The sequence below is a fragment of the Protopterus annectens genome, chromosome 2.part0 (assembly GCF_019279795.1).
Source record: "Protopterus annectens isolate FY-2018-M chromosome 2.part0, PAN1.0, whole genome shotgun sequence".
NCBI lineage: Eukaryota > Metazoa > Chordata > Ceratodontiformes > Protopteridae > Protopterus > Protopterus annectens.
In genome coordinates, this window is record NC_056728.1 from 1247176393 (window position 1) to 1247188641 (window position 12249).

General features: G+C 38.1%; 1 protein-coding gene across 1 annotated transcript; it reads left to right on the top strand.

The window, feature by feature from the left end:
- The first annotated feature begins 502 nt into the window (after positions 1 to 502).
- Positions 503 to 9912, top strand: RASL11B (RAS like family 11 member B). The gene is made up of 4 exons (XM_044061421.1): positions 503 to 781; positions 1326 to 1382; positions 5162 to 5238; positions 8210 to 9912. Exons 1-4 carry the CDS (start codon positions 667 to 669, stop codon positions 8675 to 8677), a joined length of 717 nt encoding a protein of 238 aa, XP_043917356.1. The 5' UTR covers positions 503 to 666; the 3' UTR covers positions 8678 to 9912.
- The last annotated feature ends 2337 nt before the right edge of the window (positions 9913 to 12249 follow it).

Below are 12249 nucleotides of genomic sequence, written 5' to 3' on the forward strand. Positions count from 1 at the left end.
ACAAGAAATCTGGACAAAGCCAAAATAATAGGGGAGACATTTAAACATTGCTCTTATAAACACGGAAAGTTGTTAGAATAAAAGGATTTGTGTCACCATCTATTTTCTGAAGGCTATGAAGTCTGAAACTCAAACGCCTGCCATTATTTGGTAAATTAAATTCTCACTGATGAGCCTGAAAACCACACAGGAACAGACCAAACAATACGAAGCAAAATTCTGGAGATTTGAGAGGTATGCACACAAATCAGAAGAATAACAAGTTGCAATGCACTCTCACGTGGGACTACTGTCTCACACGCCAACGTCCTTCAGCAAGACTGCACCACCAGCCATAGGGTCATCCCGACTCCTCCCAGTTATGTTTGTCACATACCTTCGGAGAAGGCGGAGACGTTTCAGAAAAAAAAATCAGTCCTAGCCAATCGGTGATTATGTTGCTCCCAGCAGCGCTCTGCTATATAAATGCAGAGCTCCCTCCATTCCTCACTTTTCATGTGTGTATGATATTTGGTGCAGTTAAAATAATATTAAGCGTTTGAGTCCGTCTTTGGCCACGAGATCACTTCAGGACAATAACTGATTATCTGTATACGCTGTAGTAAATCAGACTGCGTGTTGCAAGCAGTGGTGGGATTTTAAGACTCAAGTTATTAATATTAGAAAATGCGTCTGGTTCAGAATATGTCGACAATTTCGGAATACTCCACTAGCGACTGTACGTCCAGTAACAGAGTGGTCAAAATAGCTGTGATCGGGGGCAGCGCAGTCGGAAAAACGGGTAAGTTGTCAAGTGGCACACTTTTCTGTAGTTGTAAGTGGCTTGTCGACTATGTGATTCATCACTTTATTGAAGATGCCACATCAGTGTAGTACATTTTGCTGTATTATTATATGGTGTGTGTGTGTGTGTGGGGGGGGGTCAGGGGGCATATGAGTATTCAGGTTCTTTATGTACACATGGAAATGCCCACAAAGATGCCCATGAAGCAACAGATGCTCATTCGCTGTGTTGAGCATTGCACTTGTCCCCATCATGTATGTGCTTGTTTTAAAAAATTGTCAGTCAGTTCTTGGGTATCCGGAGGCAATACAAGTGCATTTGTAAAGTGGTTAGTGGGGTCACTGTTGTTTCAAAGTAATGGGTTGGAGGAGGGGAGGATGACCTGATCAAAACTGTGCGAAGTGCTCTGGCTATCCTTTGTACAGAAGCTTTTTGTCAGCAGGGTGTTAATGGGGTGGGGGAGGAGGAGGAAGACACTGTGGACGTTGATACACAAAAGGGTGACTTTTCTAACACTTGGATTTGTTTGCTTTCCTTGCAGCCCTGGTGGTGCGTTTCCTCACCAAGCGATTCATTGGGGATTACGAAAGGAATGCAGGTAAGAAGTTACCCATTTGTCAACATGTTACCATGTTGTGGATTTGTGTGTATTGGTGCAGGAATCTGAATATGCAGCATGAAGGCATCCCGTGTAAAGACTATCTTATTTTTAGAAGTAAAATCTACTTTTTCGATGGGATTTCTCGGCCATAGTAACATCATGATTACCCATTAATAATTCCTGAGTACCTTTTTATATATTATTAGCAGCTCTTGTATTCAAAGGCATATTTTTTAACTTTTCATTACAAGTGAAATATATATTCACATGTATCTCGGCGTTACATTTCAACCATGAGATTCATTAACATAACTAAAGTACTGGTCTCAACAGCAAATGAGTGGTACACAACATTAATCGAATATTCTGTGTTTCAACAAATTAAAAAATGACACATATATAATTACGTAATGTGAACCAGCAAACATTGAACAATATAAACACAGTGTAATGCAAGCCAGCTGTCCGAGAAGTAAGCCTCAGTTAGTATTGCATGTAAGCGATTTTTGTCGTTTTTGTTTTGAAATTTTATCGTTTGTCTTATTTTGTGCTGTGAGATGCAAGCGCTCTAATATGCATCTGGAGTGCAATTAATGCTTATATTGTTGTAAAAATAATTCATATCGATGCAGTACTATTATGATTCTTTTCTTAGAACAGACACGCAAGCAGCTGATAAAGTTCATTACCTTACACAAAAATAATATTAATATCACTATCATAACTGTTTTTTTTTTCTTTTCTGTCATGAGAGACTTCAGAGTGTAAACCTGATACAACAAGCTAACTGAAGAACACCACAAGATTAACAGTGGTGTTAAAAAAGTGCAGTACTTGAAACGCCCTGTTATATATTACAGTGCAGCTCCTGAAGCCCATTCAGTGGTACCTAGCATATCATAAAGTCGTAAATTAATAATACTGCACTGTATTTTTCACAAAGAAATGCACTGAAGTTACCATTTTCGTTCAACCATGTCTTCTGTGAAGCAGTTAGTGAGAGTCTTAACTTTCTGATGATTTCAAGATGTTATTTTAAGATTTAAGGACGAGATTGACAAAGTCATGGGTTATCGTGAAGCCTTGTACCTCTCCTCCAATTTAAAGGGAACACTGAATACTTTTTAAGTATTGTGAGGGGGGGGGCTCCTTAATCGTAGATTTCTTCAGTTTTCATTAGCTTGCCGGAAAGAGTGTCGGATAACCAGACAATGTTACAAAGCTGCCACTGGAGAGAGGCACTTATGCCTAGTAGGTTTATAGTTATGCAGTCCTCCCAAGAAAAGTTATGGTGAGAAAAGTAGAGCACCAGAGAATTTCTTTTTCTGCTTCTGCTGAGTGAGCTAAGGAGTTAAAAGTGAGTATACTGAAGACTGTGGAAGGTGGGCTGTGTCTTCGGTGCTTTGAGTTATTTGTTGGTGTTAAACTGTACTATAATATCATAGTAAACATGTGTCTACTTTGTTTAGTAGTGATATTTTAGTGGCATTTCAGTATCAGTACTCAGCATTCAGTAATAGTAATAAAGAACAATTAAATCTAGCTCCCCTGACAACCGCTTATAGTCAGGTTTTGCTAATATGCATCCAGGGAACTGATAATGTACAGTCAATAGTAAAAAAAGAAAGTTTAGACACTTCATCTTTTCTTCTTCTGAATTTTGTTCTGTTTTGCTTAGATTTTTATTTACTATGAAGGATCTGTTATGCTCCCTGTGTTTAATAACTCAGACAGTGGGTCTTAGATATGTTGTGCTGCCCAGGTCTGAGTGTCTTGCTGAATGACTTGGGGTGTGTGGAATATGTTGTGTTTAATCTGTTATGTTCTCAAAGTTTGCTGCTTTTGGTTTAACAAGTTTAGACAGTGGGAAAACTTTGGGCATAGATTTAAGAAGTTCGAAGCATCTGGTAAACTGAAACTGTCTGATGCTGGAACAGTTTCTGACTCTTAAAACCAGCATATATGGTTGTTTCTGGGCAGCTATGAAAACAAACGTACTCTTCGTGTATTTAGTTCTGATTCATGTTGGTCCTGTAAGCCAGGCTGGTAAGGCTGCCATGAACTGGCACCAAGAAGTAGAAGAGCTGTGACTCTTTTCCATTCACTTTTATGCTTAGTGTATGACATGGCAGATCAGACTTTTAGCAAAAGTATTTTAAAACCGATCCACAGCTTCAAACCAGCTCACACTGCCATTTAGTGTTCCTTTGAGCTGTGCTGAACGCTCATGCCTAAGAATGTGTAGAAAATGTATGAAAGTACTGAACAGCTGCCCACCCACCCACCATGTTTACTGAATAAGGAAAACCTGACTAGGACTATGGTGTATGGTTTGTATTCCACCCTGCCATTTAGTGCTGTTCTGCCCCATGACAGTAAGTCGTTTAATGAAAGAAGTATGTTTAATCTGAGTTGAATGAAAGTTAAGAAAGGGACTACTATTTTCTTGGTGAGCAGGTGGTGGGTGGGGCCAGAATGACTGGCAGGGAGTGTGATAGAAACTCAGCTGACACATTTTGTTACAATTTAGACTTTTTAATGAAAATATAATTTAATTTACTATATAGGGGTGCTGCTACCCTCTTTAACCCCTGCCTTTTCCAGTATTTGGGCTCAGCATTTCAAACTCGTGTATCTGCTGCTCAAAGACCAATGCCTTATCACTACACCATGGGGATGCAAATTTATTTGATTTCAGTATTTCCTAATATATGAGTGGGGGGGGGTTAAAATGGCCAGCAGACCCCCACCCTGTAAATTATGCACCATTTATGTTTTTAATTTTTTAGAGGCTGTAGAGAAGGGGGTAGAGAACTGATTCCGGTTTGGTTTTAGGTGGTCATATGCAATTTATTTTGTATACCTATTGCTACTGTATACTATAGAGTGCCAATCCTAATGTAATATCTTATAAGGATGTTAGTGTGTGTCTTTAATAAGGCATGCTCAAAAATTATAATCACGGATCATGGGCAGTACTTGTTTCTGCACATCATGGCACATGGTGTTACAGTCCTTTTCTTGACATTTGCTAAGAGTTGTACTTTGCCCATTTTAGATAATACTACAGTATGAACATTTTAATGTAATTTTGGGATGTATATTTTTGATGGAATCTGTATACTTGCATATCGTGAGGGGGCGGTGCTGCAACTAGGTCCATTGAAAAGCACTTAGCAGGAAATATGCCTTTATTGCTAGTTACATAGCCAGCTAGCACAGTTTTGTGTTGGGATTATAGTTCCACACACAGTTAAACTGACCTGTACCTGAATTTCAGTGAGGTAGTAGTACTGCCTGCCCCCTTTTATGCACAACCATCTCTATTTGGGCACTTGTGTTCTACAAAAACATGAAAATGACAAATGTACTGAGCTTTTAGGGGGAAAATGTCATAGGTTTCCACCAGCAGTTGCACAAAAGACTTGTTTTCTGTCTGAAACATTATATATTTTATGAAACAACTTAAATTCTACAAGAGTGAGCTTTTATTTTGGTGGAAAGAGAAGCCCATTTTTTGCATTGGTTGTGGGTTTGGTTTGTCCTGCAAAACCTCAATGTCCCTTTTAAGGCAAGAGATATGTAACCAAATATGTACATCTAACATTTTAAAATATAATCCAATGCTGCATTTGTTTCTGTGAATTGTTTGTACCCAAGATAAACCAGGTTTCATTATTTGTGCTGACATAAGCTACTGTACCATATTATACTGAAGCATCAATGGCAATGTGAACATTTTACAGCATTTCATCCAGTTATATCTTGACTTCTAGGTACACTGTACTCCAGAGAGGTTCAAGTTGATGGGGAACAGCTGGCTATTCAAGTGCAAGACACACCAGGTGTTCAGGTAATTCATAACTATTTTGTCAAGTTTCAATATTTTATAAGTTTAAGGCTTTAATGAAAGCAGAAATATTTATTTTTACAGATTTAAGGGCCAGATACCTCTTTGCTTATAAGGTAGTGGAAAAGTAAATGTTCCTGTCTTATTTTTGGCTTTCTTATAAAATAATATTTATATATATTTATATATATATATTTATATTTATTTTTTTTCTGAAATATTTTGTCTTCATAAAGCTGTCACTTAAATGACAACTGTAGCCTATGTGCATTTGCATTTTCCTTCCTACAAAATAATGCTTACATTGCCGTAAAGTGTGATGGAGCTGTTTCTTCCCTTTTGCGGTATCTCTGTCAGTTTATGCAGTGTACAGCACTATGGATGTGAATAGGATCTCGAATTTAAGAATTTCTGTTTAGCCCTTATTTTGCCCATTACATTGTAACATTTTTGACCAGGGGAAGGTCCTCACAGTGAGATAATTGTAGCTCCTGTTCTTCACTTTCCTTTGGTCTTTTAAACCTTTTGACTTTGCACAAATTTACACATTTTTCTGTGTACAGTTGCTTTCTTTTCTTTCTCTGGAGTCATAAACCTTTGCATCAAAAATGACAAACAGAATAACTTAGCTAAACAATTCATATTCCAGTAATCTACCATAAACACTTTTGCACCAGAGTAAGACTTGCTTTTTTTTCTTTTGACTGTGGTGATCCTTTTATGTATACCTCGTGTGGAGTTTTAGATAATTGGAAGGAATTTGGCTGGGACATCTGGGAACTCCCCTTACTCTTTTCGATGACTGATTATGGTCTCTAGGCCCAGAGTTCTAGTTTTTGCCGAAGTAGTCATATGAACTCTTTGTAACCCTTGAAAGAGAAATGTTAAGCAGTTTGCAAAAAAGTAGGATAAACTTAATGAAGAAATCTGTAGGGTCCTCACCTTACCCAAATTCTAGGAATCCATACGATAACTTGATATAATTTGGCGTGTGATTTTGTATAAAGGTACAGTGTTCTTTGAGAAGAAATGAAATACATGGATTGTGACATTAGAAAAGAAAATCTCTAACTAGATTTGGGTTTCATTTTCTTGGTCATAACTTAAGGCCCATGTTCCACTGTTTTTTCAAATAACCTGCAGTGCTTGTGTACTAAAGGAAAGCTGTTCAATTACTGCCATTTCCTTGTATTCTTTTGTGGATTCAAACTGTGTATGTTTGGTTTAATATAGCAATAACCCATGCCTGGGTGTGGGTAATGCTGGATTTACCCACAGTCGGTGTGGTTTGGTCACGAGGGCGAAGCCCGAGTGGCCAAACAAAGCCAACCGTGGGTAAATCCACCCAGAAGTGGGTTATTGCTATTATACAATGACATTATTTAAGAAAAAAAATAATTACTTTTCTTAAATAATGGCATTGTATAATGCCTCCTTGCTGCCCTTCCGCAGCTGTCTGGTATTCTGCAGTAGTTCTGATGTACTGCACATGCGTATGCCTACGCACTACACCAGAGCTGTGGGCAAAGCAACGGAGAAAGCAAGATCTCCGTTGCTTTTTACAAACTGTTTCGCTATGTTAAATGGGTTTAACATAGCGGGACAGTTTTAAAAAAAAGCAACGGAGAATCTCCGTTGCTTTTGTAAAGCTGTCTCGCTATGTTAAACCTATTTAACATAGTGAGACAGTTTTGAAAAAAGCAACGGAGGAAGCAAGATCTCCGTTGCTTTTTAAAGTGTCTCGCTATGTTAAATGGGTTTAACATAGCGGGACAGCTTTAAAAAAAGCAACGGATAATCTCCGTTGCTTTTTTTAAAGCTGTTTCGCTATGTTAAACTCGTTTAATATGGCGAGACAGTATGAAGCAATGGAGATCTTGTGTTCTCCATTGCTGTAAAAAAGAGTTATAGTAATGGAAAAAGTCCGGGCGACCGGACCTTTTTTCCATCACTTTAACTGACTTACAACGTGCACGCTGACCAATCAGCGTGCACATTTTTGAATATTAATGGGGGGTCGTTGTGTAATGGCCATTATTTAATGTGCCTATTGGAGCATGCTGTGTGGTTCCTGTTTTCTGACTTTATTGAAGATATGGAAATGCTGGCTTCTGTGAAGTTAGTTTAATTCTTTCATTGGCATTTGAAGGTTGTTTTATTTATATTTATCAAATTCCAAACAAAGAATGCAAAAACTGCAATTTAAGCTATTTTTCAGAGAATGAAGAGCCTTGCAGTAATTTTGCTGTTGGCCATCTTGGCTAGATATAACTATTTTCATTTTAAGAAAAACAGGCAGCACATTTCAATTTAATGAAAGCCAGTACAGTCTTAGTCCTTCTGGCTTCTGCTCATCCCCATTGTCACAGTCTCTGCAAAACATGGCCTGTCTCAACATTTATACTTCTGTGGTATGTAACTGGTAACAGGTCTTTCAGGAACAGAGAATTCCAGTGGCCGTTGTGTGACAAGTAGAATGCAAGGAAGAAAAAAGTTTACTTAATTGTCTGTCGTTTATACATTTATGACTTTAATGACTTCAAACTAATTTGTGGTATAGCAGTTACATTTGTGTGTAAGCATGGATGCATCTGGCCTTTCACTGCAGAAAATGCAAGTAGTGCAGGTGTCAACATTATATGAGTGCAAAAAGCAGAAGGACTCTGAAGTCTTACTGTACATTGTAAAGCAGATTAGTAACAGATTTCCAGTCTGTTTAACTTGTCTGCTCTGTTGCACACAGACATTTACCTGTTTAACAACTTTGTGTCACTGTGATACATCTGCTTTTTTATTCAAATTTGTAGTGACGGGGGTTCATACTTTGCAAAGTTCCATGTTTCATAATGCATTTGAAAATAACCATTTTTGTACCATAGAATGCCAAGTATGGTTGTACTGCTTAGGTTTGTGTTGCTGTTGTGATATTCCATTTTCATTAGCATATTAAGAAAACATGTGCTTGTTTTTACAGACCAACATCCAAGACCTAAACTGCAATGATGAACTAAACCGTACCATCCAGTGGGCAGATGCAGTTGTGCTTGTGTTCTCCATCACAGACAGTAAGAGCTATGAACTGATTCCTCCGCTGTATCGGCATGTCAGGCATACGCATCCTGATACTCGAATTCCAATAATAATTGTTGCAAACAAGGCAGACCTCCTGCACATCAAGCAGGTAGAGCCACAGCAAGGACTTCAGTTGGCAAGCATGTTAGGTTGTACTTTCTATGAAGTTTCTGTCAGTGAGAACTACAATGATGTGTACAATGCTTTTCATGTTCTTTGCAAAGAGATTCACAAACAACAGACTGTTGGCACCACTGAGAAACGACGAACCTCACTCATTCCAAGGCCAAAGTCTCCCAACATGCAAGATTTGAAGAGGAGATTTAAACAAGCACTGTCTGCAAAAGTCAGGACTGTTACATCAGTTTAAGGCAAAGTGGTCAGTCTTGGTTTATAGTCTTCCCAAGAGCTGGACTCTCGGATGTTCAGCTTCGAAGAAACCAGAGCTCTGAAGGCCCCAGATACAGAGGGATACCTTACAGACAAGTTGCAGCAAGAAGGTATCAGATGAGTAATGGGACACATACTGAGCCCTTGATGTGCTAGATCACAGTCCATTGTGCTCAGCATGTGTAGAAGATGCTGGATTCTGGAATAAGAGCATTAAGTTTGCCTTCCAGAGACTAAAATTTGACCTTGAGATGCATTGCCTTATAATTGGCATTGATGTTTTGTCAGGGTCCCTTTCAGTTTTCCTGTGTACTGTAACAAGGAGTATGTTGTAACGACACTGGGGCTGGTGTTCGGTGGAATCATAATGCAGGCAGACGGGATTGTATAAATGCCATGAGTAAATGTTGGTTTAGAAAATAGGCTGTTAAAAGGAAATTGACAAGCTTTGACAAGCTTGGTTTGTAACAGTGTGGATCCAAATTTTGCAAGTTTTGAAGTTGGCATTCTCTAGTAAACTTAGAGGTTTGCACTTAGCTGTCCTGTTGCATTTTTATTAGTGGTACTTTGGCAGACTTATAAAACCTGGATAGGATGAGCTTGCAGAACTTCACTGCAAAAATACTGCATCTGCAGCATTTTAACTTATTTTATCATAGAACACTGCAAATCTTAATCTGGCAGTGTTAATTACCATTGTCTACCTTTAAAATACCGGGGGGGGGGGGGGGGGGCAGATCTAGAAGCTGAACTCTTCTATCACATGACAGAATGATGCAAAAAAAGCTGGCATTTTTTGGCAGTTTACCCATCTCTGTAATTCAATAATAAGTGCCAAATCTGTTATAGTTGAACTTACCTGAACACTAATAATTCTTTGGCTGATATAATATATATGTACACCAGTGGTGTATACATTTTCTGTCTGTATGACAGATGCTACTAGCTTACTTTTGTTGCAAATATATGATACAATACCATTAGTTATATATTTGAAGCATATCTGTTTTATGACTGAATTTCTGCCTTACTCTTTAAACTGTAGCCATAAATTGGCAATGAAGTCTAGTTTTGTTTAAAAAAGGTGGTTGAAGAGCTGGTCTGATATGTTTATGCACTTTAAACAAGAATCATTTTTACATTATTTATTATGTTTATGTAGTACTGTTTTTGTCATCTAAGTGTTGCAATTTTTTAATAAAATGCTAAACACTGTATTTTAGTGCTGTGTCATGATACTGAGGTTTAGTAATGTATGCTGTTTTTTTCTACAGGATGTATATATTAAAAATAAACACAGTGATTTACATAACTTTTTCAGGAAGAGATTGGGTACATTTGCTGTCACATTTTCTTCATGTTAGTACCCTTAAATCTGAATGTCATTTTTTCATTTTTTTATTTTGTTTATTTACTTGTCTGTTTAAAAGGGTCCATGGAAATATTTTGTTCATTACCACAGGATCCACTGTGACTGTCAAACTTGTGTGACACATAGCAATGCAGTTTACTGTTCATGAACTACCAGTCCATCGTTTTTAGGTAATAGTTTCTTTTGGGAACACCGTGAGGCTAGATTTTCGGCCAGAGAATAGGGCACTGTGCTCTGTATGGATCATCATACTTCAGCTACAGTAAAAGCCACACATTTACATCACCAGTTAAATTTAAATAGTTTTGGGATGCAACTTGCATATAAACATTTCCATGTTTGCTATTAAAATACTGAGAATATGTATTTAAGTTTCAGAGCCTCATTTGCCAAATTGTTCTATACAGTAGATGTAATGGAAATGGCAAATATTTATCATACATTTTTCTTTGAAAACATCTACATGTTAAGGAAGTCTTCATCACAGAGTACATTTTTTAATCAAAAAAATCCTCTAAAACGTCACATAAGCCATGGCTGAGCTCTCTTTTTATATCACACTTTTCAAATAATCAGCCTGAGTGCCTTTTTCTTGAGTTTGTCTGACTGGCCCTTGAAGCTTATTGTGTATTATATTCCAGATTCTGATTGAGAAGACCACATAGCAAGGCATATACAGCTGTCTTTTCTTCCCATTAAGGCTATACTCCTTGTACGATACGATAACATGGTAAGTACCGAATCAGTGAGTTGTGGTATTAGCTAAGTGAGCATACCCAGCAAAATGTATAGAAAATTTGATACCTTATTGACAGGAAGTGTATACAGAGAATGAGTCCTGCAAGTTGTAACCTTCCTGTTTTTGATGTTAACTCTACCGCTGCTACTAACCAGAACAAAAATAAGAGCCATAGTAATCTGATTTCAACAAAGACAAACCAAGGTGAACTAATTAATGATGTGTATAGATTTTCTTTGAAGATCAGTATTTGAAAGGTCCCCGTTGTGTTTCAGAGTGAGAATATCTTGAAAGGCAAACAGTGGCAAAGTTGTTACATTGTGGAAATAGTGAAGGGAGCTTTAGCAGAGAAATAAAGCCACATCAGTATGAGAGACCTCATTGAAGAGTTACAGCTACTTAAAACATAACGGAAGCCAGTAACCACTTTCAGCTCATACCAGTGCTTTGACTAGAAACAATAAGTTACATTTTAATCATGGGCTTGCTTTGCTGGAACTGTTAATCTGCTGGATTCATGGATCTGATGTTACAAGGTGTGTTGAACTTGGAGAAACCATGCCGGAATTAGGTTGACATTCTTTGCAGACTGGTCATTTTCCTCAGTGTAGCACATAAAGCACATATCTGAGAGGTTTGGAAAATAGCTTTATAGTTAATGAAATTTGATAGCTGGGTAGATCACAAAGAGCCAAGATAACATATTCAGGAGGTGCTGGGGAGCCAGACACTCCAGCAGGATTTGTACAAAGATGCAAATCGAAGGTAACTGGGATCAGAGATTAAACCATGGTCCTGTCTGCCTCAGCTTGTGGTAGCTCAGAACCTTGCAAAAGATTCCATGCCACTTGATGAAATTGGTAGTGCTGGGAATATTGTCAATGATCTGGCCAGATCTTTCTAAAGAGATCCTCTGATGTGCCTTATCTGCATGTGGACTGTCGAAGAGATCCTCCATTAGTCTGTTATAAAGGCATTACGCTCCTAAATGAAATGGTAACCAAAAGTTGTCCCTTACACAACTGTGCTCAGAAAGCTCCATTTTACTGGTCTAAATACCATTTTTTACTACGTAATATCTCTGCTAAATGAATCCATTTGCCTTCCACTGCTTCTGTGAAATCAGTTCAAAGCTTACAGCGATTTTCCAGTCTTCTGCCGCTGACAAGCTGTAACTGCTGTTCTCAGCCCAGGAAAGAATTCTCAAGTCTAGTGACCAGAACATGTGCACAGATCTTGGCTTCAATGTTTGAGAACTATGGCCCTATAATTGGCCAGACCCTGTAGGCAGCACTAATACAATCATATCATTTCAGGATGTGAGGTAGGGATATCCTCTAATACTACATTGGTAACCAGGGCTAGATTTTTAATTAGCTTTCCCCAACTACTCCAAAATTACCTGGAACCCATTAATAACAGACATTTCAGCCTAGAAATA